Source organism: Hemisphaericaspora subhashii, assembly GCF_019202705.1.
Source record: "Hemisphaericaspora subhashii strain CBS 10753 chromosome Unknown scaffold49, whole genome shotgun sequence".
Lineage (NCBI taxonomy): Eukaryota > Fungi > Ascomycota > Pichiomycetes > Serinales > Debaryomycetaceae > Hemisphaericaspora > Hemisphaericaspora subhashii.
Window position 1 is genome coordinate 65,179 of NW_026057299.1, and position 18,880 is coordinate 84,058.

Sequence of the window (18,880 nt, forward strand, 5' to 3'; positions counted from 1 at the left end):
TCCCCAACCAAATCCCAAAACCTCTAAAGGGGGAATCCACAGGTATTTATCCTCGCGCACTAAAGTTTAGGAAACGGGGAAAGTAGCGGCCGAATCGAAGCTTTTCAGAAATCAACTGTAGTGTAACAAGTTACACACAGGAACCACGTCCGGGCCTCCGCCATACCACATACTCACTAACGACCGGCGAAAGTCTATAATCTCCGCGATTACTCCAATTCCAAATTAGGAAGGAGCACATAACCACTCCTTACAGTTTTGCTATTTACATCTGTTTAGTTTTGCATGCAGATTTTGGGAAAGTGCCATTTATATTGAGGTTATATAAGTGTGATCCTTTAAGTGATAATATGGACTCATATTACCAGTTAGAATCTATGAAGAAAGAAAGAAATTTCTAGCTATCCGACAAAGACCCAAAACTTTCTGAGATCAAAGGTGGTGAAGACAGTGAATATTATTTTTTTTAGAAACTGGTTCCAATAATTCAGATTTAAACGCAACAGCAGGAACAAGTATAAGCTTCATACTGTTAGAAATCCTTTCTACCCTTCAAAAATAGAGGAACGAAACATTGGAACACATCGACGCAAACCAAAGCTAAAGAAAATGCGTTAATTAAACTTTTGCTGCAAAAAAAAGAGTGTCAACGCCGAAATCTATGAACCCAATCCAATTCGAATATGTTTTATATTCCAATGAAAATAACTATACAAAATAAATAAGAATATATAACTATTACAATTTCGCATTCATGCGTTTTCATTCCATCTATTCTTGATGTGATCTATATTAACTCTAGTATTTTTATTGCCTCTCATCGAAAGGGATGCCTGTTGTTGTTGTTGATGATGTAGCTGTTGTTGCCCTTGTTGCGGTTGCTGCTGCTGTTGCTGCTGTTGTTGTTGCTGCTGTTGCGGTTGGAGATTTCTTCCTAACATGGCTTCCGTGAGCGGTAATCCTTGATTCGCAGAATGCATTAAAGGATTGGGATTTGACGTGTTTATGGAACGTAGAAGAAACTCATCAAATTGCTGTTGTTGCTGCATTTGTTGTATCTGTTGCTGTTGTTGATGCAGACTTCTTTGAGAATGTTGTTGCGAATGACGATGACTAGCTTGTTGTTGCTGTTGCTGTTGTTGTTGAGATTGACGAATTTGTCCACTTTCGCGTAATTGCAATTGTGTCAATGTATCTATTGACGCCTGTCTCAACTCTTGTTCACTTCGAGAAGTAGATGATTGAGAATGTGTAAGTCCTGGCGTCGGTAGAGTTGGTGGTTGTCGTTGGTTCAGTTGGTGATGTTGTCGATGTAAGTTAAGATGTTGATTCAACGGCGTAGGGATCATTGATGGCGTAGTTCCAAGTGGTGAAGGCTTGTCGCTAGTAGACGTGACAAACGATGACATTTGTTGTGGAGTCGGACGGCCATTTCCTTGTTGCTGATGGAGTTGGTGACGTAGCTGTTGCTGTTGCTGTTGTTCGTATTGCTGTTGATGGTGGGTGTGTTGAGATTGTTTTTGAATACGATCTCCTTGGTGCTGTGGTATACGTTCACGCACTTGGTGCTGTTGTGATTGATGTTGCAGTGGAGTATGCTCGGCAAGCTCGTGCTGTGACTGATGCTGTTGTGATTGAACCTGTTGCTGTGCTTGCTGTGGTTGTTGAACATGTGCAGGTTGTTGTTGTGCTTGCTGTTGTGCTTGCTGCTGCGCTTGTTGTTGTTTTTGCTGTTGTTTCTGTTGTTTCTCCGACCTCATATTTATCAATCTCTCATTAAAGAACGAATCTTTAAAATCCTGAAACACCTTCACAGTCTGGGGATAATCATACTGATGCACATGGAAAAATCGATCCGCAAACACATATATAAATCTCTCAATATCATACGCATTAATTGGTCTATTCAAATCAGTCAAACTCTCACTAGTCCCATCAAGAGACGATTGATGAGCTGACGCATCCCTATCCGCCACAACCGGAACCCGTGAACCGCTTTTAGATTGACTGATGTTCTCATTGGAATGGGGGTTTCTTGAATGTGGAGGTCTTTCCGAACCATGGACAGGCGTTCCGGCCCTAACAACTTGTTGTAAATTCGATTGATCGAGTTTTTGACGCTGTTTCTCGTATTGAGCCCTTATTGATTGTTGATATCCTTGACTATTAGACCCCATCATATCTATATCTCGTACATTTTGTTGTTGTGTACTATGAGAACTAGTGTGTCGAGAAACTGAGGGTTGTTGGATTTGAGATTGAGGTGGAACCGGAGGACTTATACGCTGTTGTGGTTGTTGTGGTTGTGGTTGTGGTTGAAGCTGAAGCTGTTGTTGTGTTTGGGTCGATGGATGTTGGACTTGCTGTAACTGCTGAATGTGTTGCTGTTGCTGCTGTTGTTGGGTTTGGATGTTGGTATTGATTTGTGATTTTTGTGATTTTCTTCCATCATTATATGCTCCAAATCCTGCAATGGAAGGTGTATTGGAAAAGCTCAACCCTTCTTGAGGACGGAATTGATTTCTTGAGATTGTTCCATCATCATTATTAGTTGCTTTTTGTTGAGATGACATAACCATCTCATATGTACTTTCGTCGATTTGAGTCTCTCGTGGAGTGAAGTTATTACTGGTCCTACTTTCTCGGGACTGCAGTCTTATCGTACTATCTCTAGGTCTATCTATGTCTCTTTTAGCTGTAGTTGGTTCCTGTAGTTTATTGCTGGCTGCATTCGTTGGGCTTTCAGATCCGGCAACTGATATGAACCGCGTATCATAATTTTCTTCTAGACTTTGTGTTGGTTGTTCATTTGCTGTAAGTAATGAAGCAACGTTAGCTTCTGCTGCGTTGGAATTATTTGATCCTACTATGGTGGGTGTTTTACCAGGAGATCGGCCAACTTTACTACTCGTAAGACCATGTCTTTTTTTGAATTGACTTAACCAACCATGACTGAATCCTACTAATCTTTTAGGGTTATCTACTCCATATTGATGAGCACATACAACCCAGTGTTCTCGTAACACACGTTCCGTTATTGGCTCATTTCTTTCTCGCTTTTTCTTAACTAATAAATCCATCGCATGATTGATTTCTTCATATTTGAATCTTCCTTTCCTTCTACTATTTTTATTGATTGATGCTCCATTTGAAGTCAATCTTTCTCGTAGTTCAGGTTCCATTTTGATCCATTCACTTAACGATGATGTTGATATTGAGAATTCATCTTTGAATCTATTTACTGTTTCCAGTTGAGGTCGATTTGATTGATGGTAAAAATCTAGAACTTGAATTTTTTGGACTAATGTAGCCCGGGGTCGCCTGGATGACATTATGGATGTCTATTATTTGGGAAGAAGAAATGAAAACAACTAACGAGGAGCTGCTTGGCTAATCACTCTTGTCTAATTTTTTTGGCCAAAATAAGTTTAAGTGGAATGTGGATGTGTGTATCTTTTTGACAGATAAACAATTCTTGTGATCTTCTTTTTACAGCTTTTTTATTTATTTATTTAAATTAATTTTTCCGAGGAGATTTAAAAGATTTTAATTTAAGCCTAAATTGATTTTTTAATGTTTGGAAATGTAAATTGGCAGCCAACAGAGGGGGGAGAAGAAAGATAAACAAAGGGACGCTGTTGTTATGGCTCCTTAAGGAAGAGAAGGTATATAGTAGAAAAACAGTGAGATGTAGATTTAGGGAAAATGTGTTCAATGTACCATTTCTTAAATAGCAAACCTTCTTCAAACTCCGTTCCTGAACTTCATTTGCTTTATGGAGATTTAATTGGCTTGCTTTTTTTGCAACTCCAGGTTCTTCTTATAAAAACACAAAACGATAATAAAACTAAAATGTATATTTTATTTAATCTCACTTTCAAAATAATACTGATGAACTATAAAAGTTTTAATGAGAACCAGCAGCTCTACTAACTTTTTCTAAAACGGTTTCATATTCAACTTCTGAAAAGTCAGTACCTTGAATATCGGAAGCAACACCATTTAAAGCTCTTCTTAAAGAATCTTTAGAAGAAGCAAAGATCATCTTAGATCTAACTGGGGCATTGTCTGGAGACCAAGTATAGAAAACAATCTTGGATCTTTTACCTTCACCACCACCAAGTTCATATTCAAAGTCATAAATGGCATATCTACAGTCATTTTCTGGTAATTTTTCGACGAAAGCTTCATAATCGGTATCAGTAGAAGTTTCAGAAACAACAACCTTAGTTTTGGTTTCATTTAATGTAAAAATGATAAACTTGTACTTCTTTCCTAATTTCAATTCATTGAAGACATTTAAACATTCGTCATCAACAGCGACACTATATCAATCTCTGTTAGTATACTATGATGCAATTGATCTATTTGCACATAACTGAAACACCTTGAACATACCCTGATCTAGACTATATTAAAAAAATTAGTTAGTAAAAAGCTTCAGACATCCATATTTATCCAATTCCTTTTCGGGAATTAACCAATTGATTACTTATCGAATTGAATCAATTGAATTGACTTCAATGACATACCATTTTTAGTGATAATTTGTAATTAATATAATCTGTAAAAGTTATAACAACTTGTAATCAAGAAAGGAAAAAGAAGGAGATTTTTATAAGAATGTGTAAATTACAATCTGTTTTTTTTCTCTTTTGACATTCATTTTTCAACAACTGGGAACTCACTGGCAACATTCAATTTCAACTGTCAAAATGAACAACAGAACAATGAACAACAAAAAAAATTTCTAGGCTCGAAATATGCAGGATCAATCACGTGGTAAGTTTTAACATTTTTAGGGAATCAATAACAGTATGTCTCTATGCTCGACCTATATATCAATTGCCAAATCCTTAGAAGCACTGTTGGGATTTTAGGAAAAGAGATCCTTTAAATTTTTTTTATTGATTCTTGTTCATATCAAATGTCAGAAAAGAGATTGCATGAACCGGTGAATTTATGGTTGCAAAAACCAATCATTCGTTAGAACCACTTGACTTCAATTTCCAGATTGTAGCATAACGTTCTATTAAGCCTTTGGAGTAAATTCAACCAATTGAACTGTTGTATATCTTTTAACTGGTAAATATGAGGCTTTCAATGGATTATTTTGGCAGGGAGGCTGAGTAAGTAAGTGAGGCACAGTTTGGGGAGCTACTTTGTCGTTTTGGGCGACTATGTTCTAGGTACAGTTAAAGTTACAATATCGATATTTCTAACATGAAAGTCTTCTATTTATGCCATCTTTGTTTTCCTACCGGAATAAATTGGAAATCGTGCTCTTGTAATTCATAAGAATGATAGAGTCGGAATCTTCACGTAGTTTGATCAAATTTTCTATCATGACCAAAAAGATCAACTGAATTGCAAATCAGACTTTCTAGCGGCAGCCAAATTAGCTTGATAAATGTTCATTCAAACAATAAATTGTCTTGTGGTATCTTGTATCTAACAAAGATTGATTTGAAATGTTCATTTATATTGGCTGCAAAACTTTTGGTGGAATTTTTTTCTGACGTAATTTTTTCTGAAGAACCACGATGATGACACTCCGTTTATGACGGCCCAAACAAGCCAATTCCAATTAATTTCTCCAAAAGCTGAAAGAAACGGAATTAAGTTTCAATACATATGTTCTTGGTTACTTTACTTTGAAAAAATGGGAGATTATTTAAGGTTTTCTGGATGGGATTGTGATCAGATGTTTTTGGCTGCAAAAACGATTGTCCCACCAAATTGGGATAATTCTCGCATTCACAGACTATTATATTTCCATACTCCGATGCCACTTTAGTAATACCCAAAACCTATCAAATCTCATGCTTGGTCGATTTGTCTTTTTTATTTCTTGGAAATGTCAAAATTTAAGGAAGAATCAAATTGATTGGTTAGATTTTTCCCGAAATTTGAACAAAAAATTTCAAGGTCCCAAAATTTTAGAAAATCTACTCTAAAATTTACAAAACATTAGACTCCTTCATTGCCAGAAAGTCTAAGATATAGTATCAACAAGAATTTAAACAAAAATGTTTGTTTTGGTGCAAAAAATAGGCCATAACTGAGACGGGCCAGGCAAAATGTATGCAAAAAATAAATCCTATTTATCTACACCAAAAAAAAACTAAAACATAATTGCTTATTTCCAGTTTGTAGAACTGATTTCCATAAATAGTTTTACAGTAAATATATTCATTTTGAACTATTCAATCGCGAGGAAATCGAGTTTAAAGGTTTTTCGATTTACACAATAACATAAACTGCAAAATTTTTTTGATTATCTATAGCGATTTTTGGTCGACTCGTGTCCCCAGATTTTAAAAATTTTCGGGGTCTCGAGTTCGAAACCGGAATTTGATAGATACGATGGCCGAGTGGTTAAGGCGGAGGATGCAGGTTCCTTTGGGCTCTGCCCGCGCAGGTTCGAACCCTGCTCGTGTCGATATAGCTATATTTTTTGATAATTTGGACCTTGTTATGTTAATTGGGATTGAAATATGTTGTTTTTTGTTGGGTTTTAGAAAGTACTGGACCACTTTGGCTAATTTAGGGTTCATGGTTTCAAATTTTGGAGGCAAAAAAAATAATTAGAGAATTGGATCAGCTTGAGAGTGAATGTGGAGACGAGGAGTCATGATTTGACATCTATCTGTTGTTGAGACAAATATATTGTCTTGGTATATAAATGCATGTAGTCACTAGAGAAGAGATCATGTCTCTACAATTTTGATTAGATTCTATATGGTTGTAAAGGAAAGATTGACTGATATGAATACGCTTACTCATCGTCATCAAATTTATTCGGTAATAATTTTTTTTTCTGTTTTTCTCGGTGACTTTTGTTTACTTAAGCAAAAAGTTTTTATTTCTTTGCAATATAGAAGAACTTCTTTGTAACATATCAGACTTTAAAAAAGGATTAAATGGAAGACTTATATGAAATATTAGGACTAGATTCTAGTGCTACTAGTATAGAAATTAAAAAAGCTTATAGAAAACTTGCATTAAAATATCATCCTGATAAAGCAACTCATGAAGAACGAGAAATCGCCGAAGCTAAATTTAAAGAAATATCATTTGCTTATGAAATATTGATTGATGAACATAAGAGAGATGAATATGATCGATATGGAACTACTGGTGGGAATGGATTTGGTGGACATCATCATGAACATGAATATTCCGGTAATCCATTCGAACAATTTTATGGTGGTAGTGGTAATGAATATGGTGCTAATGACTTTTATGACTTCTTCAATAATATGAATCAACAACCTAATGGACACGGTGGACCAAGAAGAGCAAATAGAACAGAAGATGGACATATTGAAATTGAGGTGACATTGGAGGATTTATATAAGGGGAAAACTATTAGAACTACTTCAACTCGTAATATAATCTGTACAACTTGTAAAGGAACAGGAGCTAAACCATCAGCGGTTTTAAAGACATGCACTGGATGTAAAGGTGAAGGAAGTGTTAAAAAGATAAGACGAGTGGGACCAGGGTTGATGACTCAAGAGATTGTTGAATGTTCAACTTGTCATGGAAGTGGGAAAATCCATCGTCCTAAAGATAGATGTAAGACATGTCGTGAAAAGAGAATAATAGAAGAAACTAAGATATTAGAGTTTGAAATTGAAAAAGGATCACCAAATACAGGCAAAATCGTTAAAGAAGGTGAATCTGATCAATCACCAGGTAAAGAAACTGGTGATATCATACTTAATTATACTTGTAAAGAGCATGCATATTTTGAAAGAAAAGGTGATGATTTATTTACTAAATTTAAAGTTCCATTAGTTGATGCATTATGTGGATTCTCAAAACTTGTTGCTATACATTTAGATGGAAGAGGAATTCAAATTGCAACTCCAAGGGGGAAAGTTATTAGACCTGGGGATTTATTGAAATTAGAAGGAGAAGGTATGCCAAAATTAGATAAGAAATCTAGTTCTTGGTTTGGTAGCAATTCTTCTACATTTGGAAGAGGTGATATGTATGTTGAAATTGAAATTGAGTTCCCAACTGATAATTGGTATGTTGAAAAGAATGATATTATGAAAATAAAGAATATCCTTCCTACTGAACTTCAAAATAAATCAGATATAAAGCAGCAAGAATTGAAAGCTCATGCTGTACCTGACGCAAGTGTTGAAATCTATGCCGATTTCGAAATTATTAATAGAAATGAATTACCTTCTTATGAACAACAAAGAGAACATGATACTAATGGTCATGCTAGAGGTCACGATAATACATATGAACAAAATGGGTATGCTGAACCAGAATGTACTCCACAATAGTTAAACTTTCCAATAAAAAATAAATCTAGATTCTGTAAATACCTTGGCCTTAATATATAGTAATTATACACTTATTTATAAGTTTTTAATCTAATAAATCATTAAGCTCATCTTTAGATAATCCTAATTCTTCATTCTCAAGAATGCTAACAGCATATGCAATATCTTCTTCATTGCTCTTTGTTTCCGGTTCCATAATCATACCATCATCCAAGTCCAATTCCAAAGAAAGATCAGGAACACTTGCATTAAGAATTCTTTCCCCTTCTATAATATCAGGATATTCATAGAAATTGGACGAGGTTGTTTTTGGAGTCGAAAAGAAAAGTAAATCTGATTCACTTAATGGTTCAATTGGTTCATGCAAAATAGGAGGTTCTCTCACATTAGGAGCAAATTCAATTTCTTGATCGAATTGTGCTTCAAGATGACGTCTAGTATGCAAGCTTTTTTTAATTGGATCGACATTGTATTTGTTTATATCATCGGGTTCTACTAAATTAGATTCATGGAGTTGATCGGTAGTATTGGTAAATGTCAGTGGTAATGCTTCTATTGGTTGTTGAGGTTCTGTGTCTTGTTTCGGTAATGAATCAGTAAAATTGGAAAATTGGTCTCCTTTCAATCGTTTAACTCTTGAATATGACAAATCTTCATTAAGCGAATCTAATATGGGTCTTTTGCTAGACACATCAGTTAATTCATTTTGCTGTTGTTGTTGTTGTTGTAGTTGTACTAACTGTTGCCGTTGCCGTTGCTGTTGTTGTTGTGGATCATCAAGTAGGACAGTTGGCTTTGTTGGTGCAAATCCTAAAGTTGAATTTGATTTAGTTAATGCAGGTGGTTTAATATTTGTCGTAGTTTGTCTTAAAGGAATTGATATCTTATTAACTAATGATGATTTAGATCTATTTAAGGTTAATAAGTTATTTGTATTCTTTCCTCCAAGTGGTATTCTGGTTATTCTAGATGCCGATGATGATGATGGTCGATTACTATCTTTGGTACGGATGTTGATATTCTCATTGGATTGTTTGGGTTTAGTTCTGTTTATATGATTGGCATTATTCTCTTGATCAATCTGATTTATAATTCGTCCAGACATCTTGGGTTTTACTTTAGATGTAGTTAATGTTTAAAAGGAAGAAAGGAAATAAAAGAAAGAAAAGAATTGTTGTTGTTGAATTTCAGTTTGTTTATGTTTTGTTTTGGTAGGGTTTGGATTGTTAGCGTCTTGTTTTTATTTTCTGTCGCGACACAACTTAATTTTTTCTTTTTACAACACGCGCCTCTTTTGTCTTCTGTCTGGAATTGGTTGTAAAAAACCGCAGGATTTGAATTACGACAGAGAAGTAGCAAGCACTACGACGATAGGAATCAGATACAGAGACAGATAGACAGACAAACAGACAATGGTGGCATTCCAGTCACAGTTTATCTCCGTGACATCCAGTTCAACCATTAAGGATTCCTTTTGGATTTATTTGGTTGATTGGGTATTAACTTTAATTGTAGCATTAGCATTTATATTTTATTTCCATCGATTAATAGGAATCATATTTTCATATTTATTTAAAATTGCATTATGGAATACTTATAAGATAAGAGTCAATATAGAATCATTGAAGGTATCACCATTAGGTGGTAGATTATTCATTAAGAATTTAACAATAATGACATCGGATATGACAATTTCAATATTAAATTTAACATTAACTTGGCGATATTGGTTATTAATTTTAACAAGGTTATCATATTATTTTTATGACTCAAATCTTTATGAATCTGCTGGTATAACGGCTCAAGAGAATGAGAAATTCCCACTGAGATTCCTTATGATTATTGAAGGTTTGGAAATTTTCATGTATAATAGAACAATGGCTTATGATAATATAATAGATATATTAGAAAAGAAGAAAAATAACAATAGCGAAAATCAATCTCCAGGTTCTAGTACTTCTAGTACATATTCAGAAGACTTAAAGAATGGAACTTTACGACAAAGAACAACAGTAAATGGTGACAGCAATAATAATGACGAATCAAGCAAGCATACATCACCCGAACCTAAAGATAAGAGTAAAGAGACCAGTTCTTATTCATTATCTTTCGCTTTACAATTCTTTCCTGTCCTGATTAAAGTGAAAAAGGGAGCAATAGTCATGGGTAATATCACAACCCCTTCAATTTTAGTGGCATCATACAAAGTAGCATCAGGTGTAATAGATATATCCAAATCACCAAATTTGATAGATCCTTATAGATTAATCAATGATTTTATTTTTGATAATTTCCAACTTTGGATGAGACCAAATATTAAACATGATAAATTCAGATATGGCGCAAGCTTACATAATAAACCAACTGCAAATCAAAATATTAATCTTACTCATATGAAGAAATATAAACTTTGGTATAAATTTCAACGTGCAATGGTTGTTATTCCACATAAATTTGCCAGAATATTCACAGGGAAAAAGAAAAAGGGTCCCGATCAGCTACCGGCATTAGATTGGCAAGGGTTAAAGAGATATACTGGAGAGAGAGATGATCCGGAAGTGCTAGCTATATTGAATTCAGATGAGCAATATGCTAAATACAGTTTGATCTTAGATTCATTAGCAACCAGAATAATATACTACTATGATTCACCATGTATACAACCAGATTCGGAATTGTCAGAATCAAGGATACCAGTTGCTGCACCTGAACATGGTGTTGAGATTGAAGTATCAATGGGAACAATACATTATGGTCCATGGGCAGATAGTCAACGAGTTCCATTACAAAATATGTTTTTCCCTCCACTTGCAAGAGATTCAGAACCAACAATAGGATTTTTAGAACCAGGTAAAATGCGGGATTATGAAGGATTCAAGGTTACTATGATAGTTAAGGATGAAGTAATAGTTAGAATACCTACACGTGAACCAAGTAAAGATAAAGAACTTCTTAAATCTAGTGGAAGTGGTGGTAGTGGTGGTGGTGGTACTGGATTACAAAATAGGACAGCTTCTAGACCATTTGGATGGTTAGAAATTAAGATCGGTGAAGGGTCGAATATTTCATCATTTACTTCATTTGTGGCTAATTCAAAAGAAGGATGGCCGAATAGATTGAAAGTTATACTTAATGAACCGGAAATAAGATCATCAGTCAACCACGATGTTTTATTCATTGCTGAATCTCATGAAATTGATGCAAAGATTGGATTCCCATTGGAATGGAACGGTCCATGTACTTGGGATTTTGAACAAACTAGTTTAAATGGACAATTATTCTTTTTGAGGGAACATACATTATTGTTTTCTGATTTATTTACAGATTGGGCCTCCGGAGAAACACAGCCTTATGAATATTTCCGACCTTTTGTTTACAATATTCATTGGAAAATTATCAATTATAAATTATATCTTAATATTAATGACTTGAATATTATTAATAATCCTTTGGATTTTAGCAATAACAAATATCTTTCATTTCAAGGGTCAATGATTAATTGTAATATAGGATTACCACTTAATGGAATATTTTCTAAATCTTCAACAGTGCCATTTGATCTTAATACTCCACAATTCGATCTTATTTTAGACACTCCACCATGGCACACCGTGAATGCTTTTATGAAGGAATCTAATGTTGTTGGTAGAAGTAATCATTTTAGAGTTGATGGTAGTTATACGTTTTTCAGTTCCGTGGAAGTGAATACCTCAAATTATATTGAAATTAAATGTATTGGTGATGATGTTAGTTTGAAACTATATGGGTTTGTTGTAAGATATTTATTTACAATCAGAGAGAATTACTTTGGAGATTTTATTAATTTTAAGACATTTGAAGAATATACCAGTTCGGCCAATCATTCAGATGATAGTGGATCTTCGGGATATGAATCAAAAGATTCTACACAAGACAATTATTGGAAAATGATTAAAACGGAAAATGATGTTGACGTTATGTTTACATTCCAAGTTAGAAATGGACTTATATTACTCCCATATTATCTTTATAGTTGCAAATCACACATTGGACTTAATTTTGACATGTTGGATGTTGATATTCGATTCTGTAATTATTATATGGATATGCAAGCTGATTTCAGTCCTGCTTCAGCAGTATTTGTTGAGGATTACATCAATGGTAAGGATGACCCACTATTCACTGTCGAAGAATATTCAAGGTTATACCTACATTCAGATATTCACATGCACATTGACGGATTCAGTATACATACTCATAGAATGTTTGGTATCCCTCCTGAAGAATTGACATTTTTTTGTAATTGGGATTTTGCCAGTGGAGAAATAATAATTAATGCCGATCCATTATTTTTGAAAGCGTTAGGGACTTCAGTATCGAATGTGATTGTAGGATTTCATGATCGAGAGAATGCATTGGAGCCTAGTTTACCCACTGTTCACGATATGGCGAATTTTTCATTCAGATGTCCAGGTATAACTATAAAGTTGATGGATCAGGATAACCAGTATATTGAAATTGGATTGAAGGAATTGTTGTTGAGTTTTAATGATGTTGGTAATCGCCGATATTCGAGCAAGGTTATGGTTTCAATTCCAGAGATTTATGCAAAGGTTGTCAAGGAGACCGATTCAATTGAAAAGATACTAGCATTTGTGAAGACGTCATTGGTGTTCAGTAATATTTGTCAAAAGAAAAATATGTTTGAAAGAAGAAGATTGCAGCAATATCATGTTAGAGATAGTGATGCTCCGTTCCATCGAGCTCCGTTTATTATTTTTGAAGAGAATCGAAATGAGTTTTATAACAATCAACGAGGATGCTTTTTAACCACTTTAACACTCCCGGAAGCTTCACTTCCACTTAATGAATCAACTATAAATGTATCAAAACATTCAAATCTAGATATTGAACCTCATTCGGACAGTGAACTTGACACAGCTTGTAGTAGTTTGAATTCATTGGAAAATATATATCCCGAGAAAATGCCTCCAACTATTAACTATGATGATGAAGACTTTACCCCGTCATACAAAGTGGATCCTGAGACTGAATATGATAATTTCATAATTGAATTAGGTGATACCAACATCTTTCTCTCACCTGATTCCATAGCAATTACAGGTGGGGTCTTCAGTAATATGTTAGATTTTTCATTAGATACTATCATGGACGAACTTGATGTTGCCACTGTAAAAGCTTTGAATGAACTTATGCAGACAAGCAAAGAAATTAAGAATTTAAGATTGGTCAATCATGAGATTACGATTAATTTTGGAGATTTTGAACTTTTTCAAGATGAAGATATCGTCGAACAAATTAGGAAACATCCAACTGTTGATGTAACAATATCTGGATTATCAGCAGCCACATCTAATAGAACAGAGAAGGATGTTCAAGATGGTAAATCAGTTGTAACCGAGGATTCTAGAGTTGCGTTCCATATTAAAGACATTCTATGTTCAATAGTAGAACCATCATCGGTAACTCCGGCATTATTATTAAATATTACAGATATAGAATTTTGGCAAGAAACGGATAATAGGGGCTCTGTTGGATCTGGGAATGTTTTACTGATCGATTTGGAAATTCAGGATGATCAAGTGGAATGGTTGGTGAAAACCATTGAGAGTACTGCTGATAAATGTCTCAAGTCTATCAAACAATTTTCGGAAATTCCACGTAAGAATGACGCAAAAGCAAAGCTTGTCCATGCCCTTTCACTTGCATCAGCAGATTATCGTATTGATTATGATCCAGATGTGTTAACCAGACCAGCCTATATATTGAGAGCTAAGAAAGAACATGTGAGATTTTTCGATTCTTGGAAAGTGATTGCAAAACTTCGGCATATATTGATGTCCCTTCCTGAAAGTTGGTATTCAGAGAATAATAATCTATTGAAGAGGAATGATGTATTTCTACCGGACAATGCATTGGGGGAGGTTGTAGCCATATTTTCAAACTGGAGAACTTGGGAAGCTAACCACGAAGAAAGATTGGATATGTTAAGAAGAATATTTATACAGCCGGAAGAGTTATTGCTGCAAACCATTACCAAAGAATCAAATCTTCAATTTATTGTATCTGAAGTTTCTGCAAATCTTATCTCCGAAAGTGGTGACGCCGATAATATAAGATTGGAAGGGTTAACTGTCTCAACAAATTTTGGAGAGACGACCAATATTGATTTAAGTATTGAAAAAGAGATTGATGTTATTTTTAATTTGATGGAGTACAAGAGTAAAATTTCAATGAGAACGTTGGATAAGCTTAAGCACTTCAAATCTGAAAATTCTGAAATAGAAAGCAATACAGAGAAGATAAACACCAAATCAAAGGCTTCAATTTTGTCAAGAGCTAACATAATCACTAGAATCAGTCATGTCAATCAACAAATCTTACTACCTACCATTTCGCTTGAATTTAGAGGTGCTGATGTTTTGTCTAGGTTTGAATCTTCATTAAACTTCCAGATGTTTCTGAATGTGTTTGCTTCAAATTTCTTTGAGTGGAATATATGGCAATCGACCCATCACGTCTTTAATAATCGTATTGATGGGCTCAATTGGGTTCTCAGCAAGACAACAATTACCAACAAGGATTCGATTCATTTTGATTTTGGATTGGATAAGATAGCATTACAGGTTTTAGATAAAGATGGAAAATTCCCGCAGATGATGGAGCAGATAGTTAAGCATGATGTTAAATATATCCAAGATTTAATAAAATTGATTGTACCAGATTCAAAAGGAGAAACTAACGATGATTTACCAAAGAAGGAAGCTTATAGAATCGATCGACTAGGGCAAATCTCTGCCAACGTGAACTTGAAGGAGGTAGAATGGCGTATTGAATTATTGAATCCATTCATTATAGGAGGAACATTTTTTGACAAACATGTTTCAGTATCCAAAAGGCATAATCATGATGTATTTATTGAATCGACTTTGAAACGAGCAGCTTGTCGTGTTGACGTCCATAGGCTCAACATTCTAGATATGAATGGATCAGAATTAAGATTGTTGTTAGAAATAGGAACTTTAGATGAGTTGATTTTGTTGGCATTAACCATGTCTACGGCGTCTTCACGTGCATTCTGTCCAAATTTAATTGAAACTATAGAGAAAGTAAAGAAAGAATTACCAGCCCTCCAAAAGAAAATTGATCACGTTGTTGGTTTATTTAAAACAGACAGTATCGTGGAAGAAGTGAAATCAGGGAAAGAGACAGATATGAGTAAGGTTGTCTTTAAACTTAAGTTTTCAAATGGGTATGCTGGTCTTTCTACATTCGTTAACAAAGCAAAATTATCATTTGAGATTGAATCATCTACAATGGGAGTATTTAACATTGCCAATGTGCCAAACCAAGATGATCCTGATGGTGCAAACGTCAATAGTCAAGTTCCTTTATATGGTGAGATTGAAATTCCTACTGCTCGTTTATCACTACTCGATAGAAGTATTCCAATTGGAGTTTCAAATATTATGGATGTTAATATGACTGTTAGATTATTGAATGATTCCGAAAATGATGCGAATAGTCGTCAAACTTTACAGTTAGAATCACAGCATTGCCGTGTTTGCCTTTCAGAACCAACTACATTTAAATTGATTTCTATTGCGGATGAACTTCTCAAGCTTATACCCGAAGAAGCTCTTGAGAAGAAGAAGGTTACCCCTGAAGCTGTTCCAAGATCTGTCATTGCTGACGCGGTATATTCTCGTATTTCAGCTTTTCAATACCTTTCATACAACTTTTGTGCTGGTTGGTTATTTTTTGAAGACGGTGATAGAAAAAATCAATATCCTGGTATTATAGTTGGTGCAGAAAGATTCTTTGCTGCAACTGAAGAAGGATTGGGTAAGTTTACATTAATGGAAGGGTATGTGTCCGTTGCCAATGGTTCTAGGTCGTCCAACTTCTATAGTTCCACATCCCAAAAATCAAATTTGAATAGAGCATTCTTACCTACCATTCAATTATCTTACGCCATTGATAAAAGAGTTAGTGGAAATGAAAATATTAGAATTGCAATGCATGGTGACGAATTAGATGTGAAGTTCTTGTCCACTTCAGTAGTGATATTAGAGAAAATTGCAAAGCTGGGTACTAAAGTGCAGCAGTATTTGGAAAAAAGAGCCAAGTTTAAGAAAGAGACCTTAGTAAATCCTAGTAAAACCACAAGATCTGACACGACAATCTCTTTACAATCAGAATATGCATCTATTGACTTTACTGCCACTTTTGCTGGTTCAAATGTGTTATTATATCGGTTACAAGATGACGAAGAGACTACAGAAGCACCTTCATTGTTCTTACATTCTCCTGCAGTGAAAGCGGCATTTAGATATCTTGAAAAGAAAGCTGACAGAAAAAGGGTGTTACAGGGTGAAGTAGTGACTAGTTCTTCTGAGAATACTTTGTATCCGAGATGTGTTCCTGTTGTTGCTGACATGATTACTGGGATGAAAGCCTTCATGAGGAATAAGGCAGATATAAATATCGAAGGTATAACAGATGTCACTGCAATTGTTGAATCTAAAGAACCCAATACAACATTTTTTGAAGATATTTTGAAAGATATGGAAATTCATTTTGGAATGAGGATAGAGAAACAAGCACTTTCATTAAGTTGTGAACCTACAGCCAGAGTTGCTGCTGTAGTGGGAATTGACGGATTATTTATCCAAGTCAACAGCAATGATGTACAACCTTCTAAAGGAATTATAATGTCGGTATTGTTTGATCGTATTTCGGCTTCTTTACAACACATCTATTCTAGGGAGATTAGTGCTTCCACTGGGATCGAAAGAATTTTATTAACTAGTGCATTTGAGTTAGAAGAGGTAGCAAGTTTGTATTCTGCTGGTTGTTTTACCGACGTTGATTGTTATATTAATGTTAAACAATATCAAGATGTGGAATTATTTAAGGATATTTGGTTTCCTAAGAAATACCAAGAACAGTATTCGAATTTATTTGAGAGTGATGAACCAAAGGACTCACAATTGTTAGCCAATAAGAATATTTCATCTAGGTTTAGGGAAGTTTCAACTACGTATGCATTCCCATGGATTGTTACATTTTTAGTTTCCAATGCATGCGTTAGAGTGGATTTTGGCCAGTCGTTGGGTAATTTTAAATTGGACGTGAATAACTTCTGGGCAGTATCTAAGAAAGCCACAGATTGGTCTCAAGATTTGAAAACTGGAATTGATTCAATTACATTAAAATCCGAAGGTAGATTAGGGGGGAATTTGTTAATTGAAAATATCAATCTTCATACAGCTATTTGTTGGGAATTATTGAGCCTGGGAACTACATTGGATGTTCCGTTGATTTTGGTGTCGGGTGGTATTGAGAAATTGCAATTGAAGACCTCGTTTGATTATCATGTTATTGCATTAGTTAATTTTGAAGGGTTTGCTATGGATGTGTATAATAGAAAGAGTGACGTTTCTGTTGCAAAAGATCACTTATTTGTTTCTACAAAGTTTGATACAGCAGAAGTTTATATTACATCATTGACTCAGTCTATTCTTTTGGATATTCAGAACGCAATTTTAAGAATGGTGCAAGAAAATAGAAGGTCATATAAAGAGACACTTAGAGACTCATCAAAGGGAGGTATATTCTTATCGTCTTCCCGTAGATCATCAACACCAATACCCGTATCACAGCCAAAGAAGGATATGTCAGAAAATACATGGCAAGAAGCAATAAAGAAATTGGAAACGAAGATTCACGTCTCCGCAGGTAAAGTTTTGATCCACATATATCCATCATCATTTGATAATTCAAAAGTATTGGTGATTCAACTTGACAAATCACGTGCCAAGTTTCAACAAAATGAATATTCTACTGGTATTTCCAATGAATTAGATATAAAATTTAATGATTTAACAAGTTCATTGTCAGTCTTAGAAACAGTTCTGGAAGAATTCATAAATGAATGTTCAGTGTCTGAGTTTGTCGAACATGCACATAAGGCCAATGGTGGTGGGATATTTGTATTTCCATCGTTTAAGATTTCCATGAGGACGTTCCAGAAGTATAATGAAAACTTAATTGAATATTTGTTTCAATCTACGTTTGATGGTACAGTTGATATTAGATGGAATTTAGGTTCGGTCAATTTTATACGAGAGATGTATTCAATTCACAGAAAGGCACTAGAATCAAGATTTGATTATAGGAAGAAGATGGAATCATTCAATGAGCATGAAAATCACGATAAGTTAACAAAGGCAGCGGGACCATCACAAGAGATCGATGATGCAATTAGAGAAACGATTGAAAAAGTGGAGAGTTCCTCGAAATATAGGTATAGTCCTCTCGCACCTCCAATTATAGAAGCACCTCAAATTAAAGAATTAGGAAATGCAACACCTCCATTAGAATGGTTTGGTTTACATAGAAATCAATTCCCCAATGCTACCCATCAATTAGCAATTGTTAATTTACAACGATTAATTCACGAAATTGAATTGCAATATTCCAAAATGTTAGGTAAAGCATAAGTATCATTATTTATCAATATATTTTGTATATTAATATTCGAATAATTTATATGTACAAGTAATAACTTT

General features: G+C 34.6%; 5 protein-coding genes across 5 annotated transcripts; 2 read left to right on the forward strand and 3 right to left on the reverse strand. All coding sequences in view use genetic code 12, as the record gives it.

Moving 5' to 3' along the window:
* Window positions 1-752: 752 nt before the first annotated feature.
* On the reverse strand, window positions 753-3,332 carry J8A68_002975 (uncharacterized protein; the record flags this gene model as incomplete). The annotated part of the gene is made up of 1 exon (XM_049406780.1): window positions 753-3,332. The coding sequence occupies one exon, from the start codon at window positions 3,330-3,332 to the stop codon at window positions 753-755; it is 2,580 nt and encodes an 859-aa protein (XP_049263748.1).
* A 575-nt stretch (window positions 3,333-3,907) lies between these two features.
* Window positions 3,908-4,535, reverse strand: COF1 (cofilin; the record flags this gene model as incomplete). Its single annotated transcript, XM_049406781.1, has 3 exons — window positions 3,908-4,325; window positions 4,399-4,409; window positions 4,533-4,535. The coding sequence occupies 3 exons, from the start codon at window positions 4,533-4,535 to the stop codon at window positions 3,908-3,910; spliced, it is 432 nt and encodes a 143-aa protein (XP_049263749.1).
* A 2,388-nt stretch (window positions 4,536-6,923) lies between these two features.
* On the forward strand, window positions 6,924-8,306 carry J8A68_002977 (uncharacterized protein; the record flags this gene model as incomplete). Its single annotated transcript, XM_049406782.1, has 1 exon — window positions 6,924-8,306. The coding sequence occupies one exon, from the start codon at window positions 6,924-6,926 to the stop codon at window positions 8,304-8,306; it is 1,383 nt and encodes a 460-aa protein (XP_049263750.1).
* An 85-nt stretch (window positions 8,307-8,391) lies between these two features.
* J8A68_002978 (uncharacterized protein) lies at window positions 8,392-9,411 on the reverse strand (the record flags this gene model as incomplete). The annotated part of the gene is made up of 1 exon (XM_049406783.1): window positions 8,392-9,411. The coding sequence occupies one exon, from the start codon at window positions 9,409-9,411 to the stop codon at window positions 8,392-8,394; it is 1,020 nt and encodes a 339-aa protein (XP_049263751.1).
* Window positions 9,412-9,718: 307 nt separating this feature from the next.
* On the forward strand, window positions 9,719-18,811 carry J8A68_002979 (uncharacterized protein; the record flags this gene model as incomplete). The annotated part of the gene is made up of 1 exon (XM_049406784.1): window positions 9,719-18,811. The coding sequence occupies one exon, from the start codon at window positions 9,719-9,721 to the stop codon at window positions 18,809-18,811; it is 9,093 nt and encodes a 3,030-aa protein (XP_049263752.1).
* Between the last annotated feature and the right edge of the window lie 69 nt (window positions 18,812-18,880).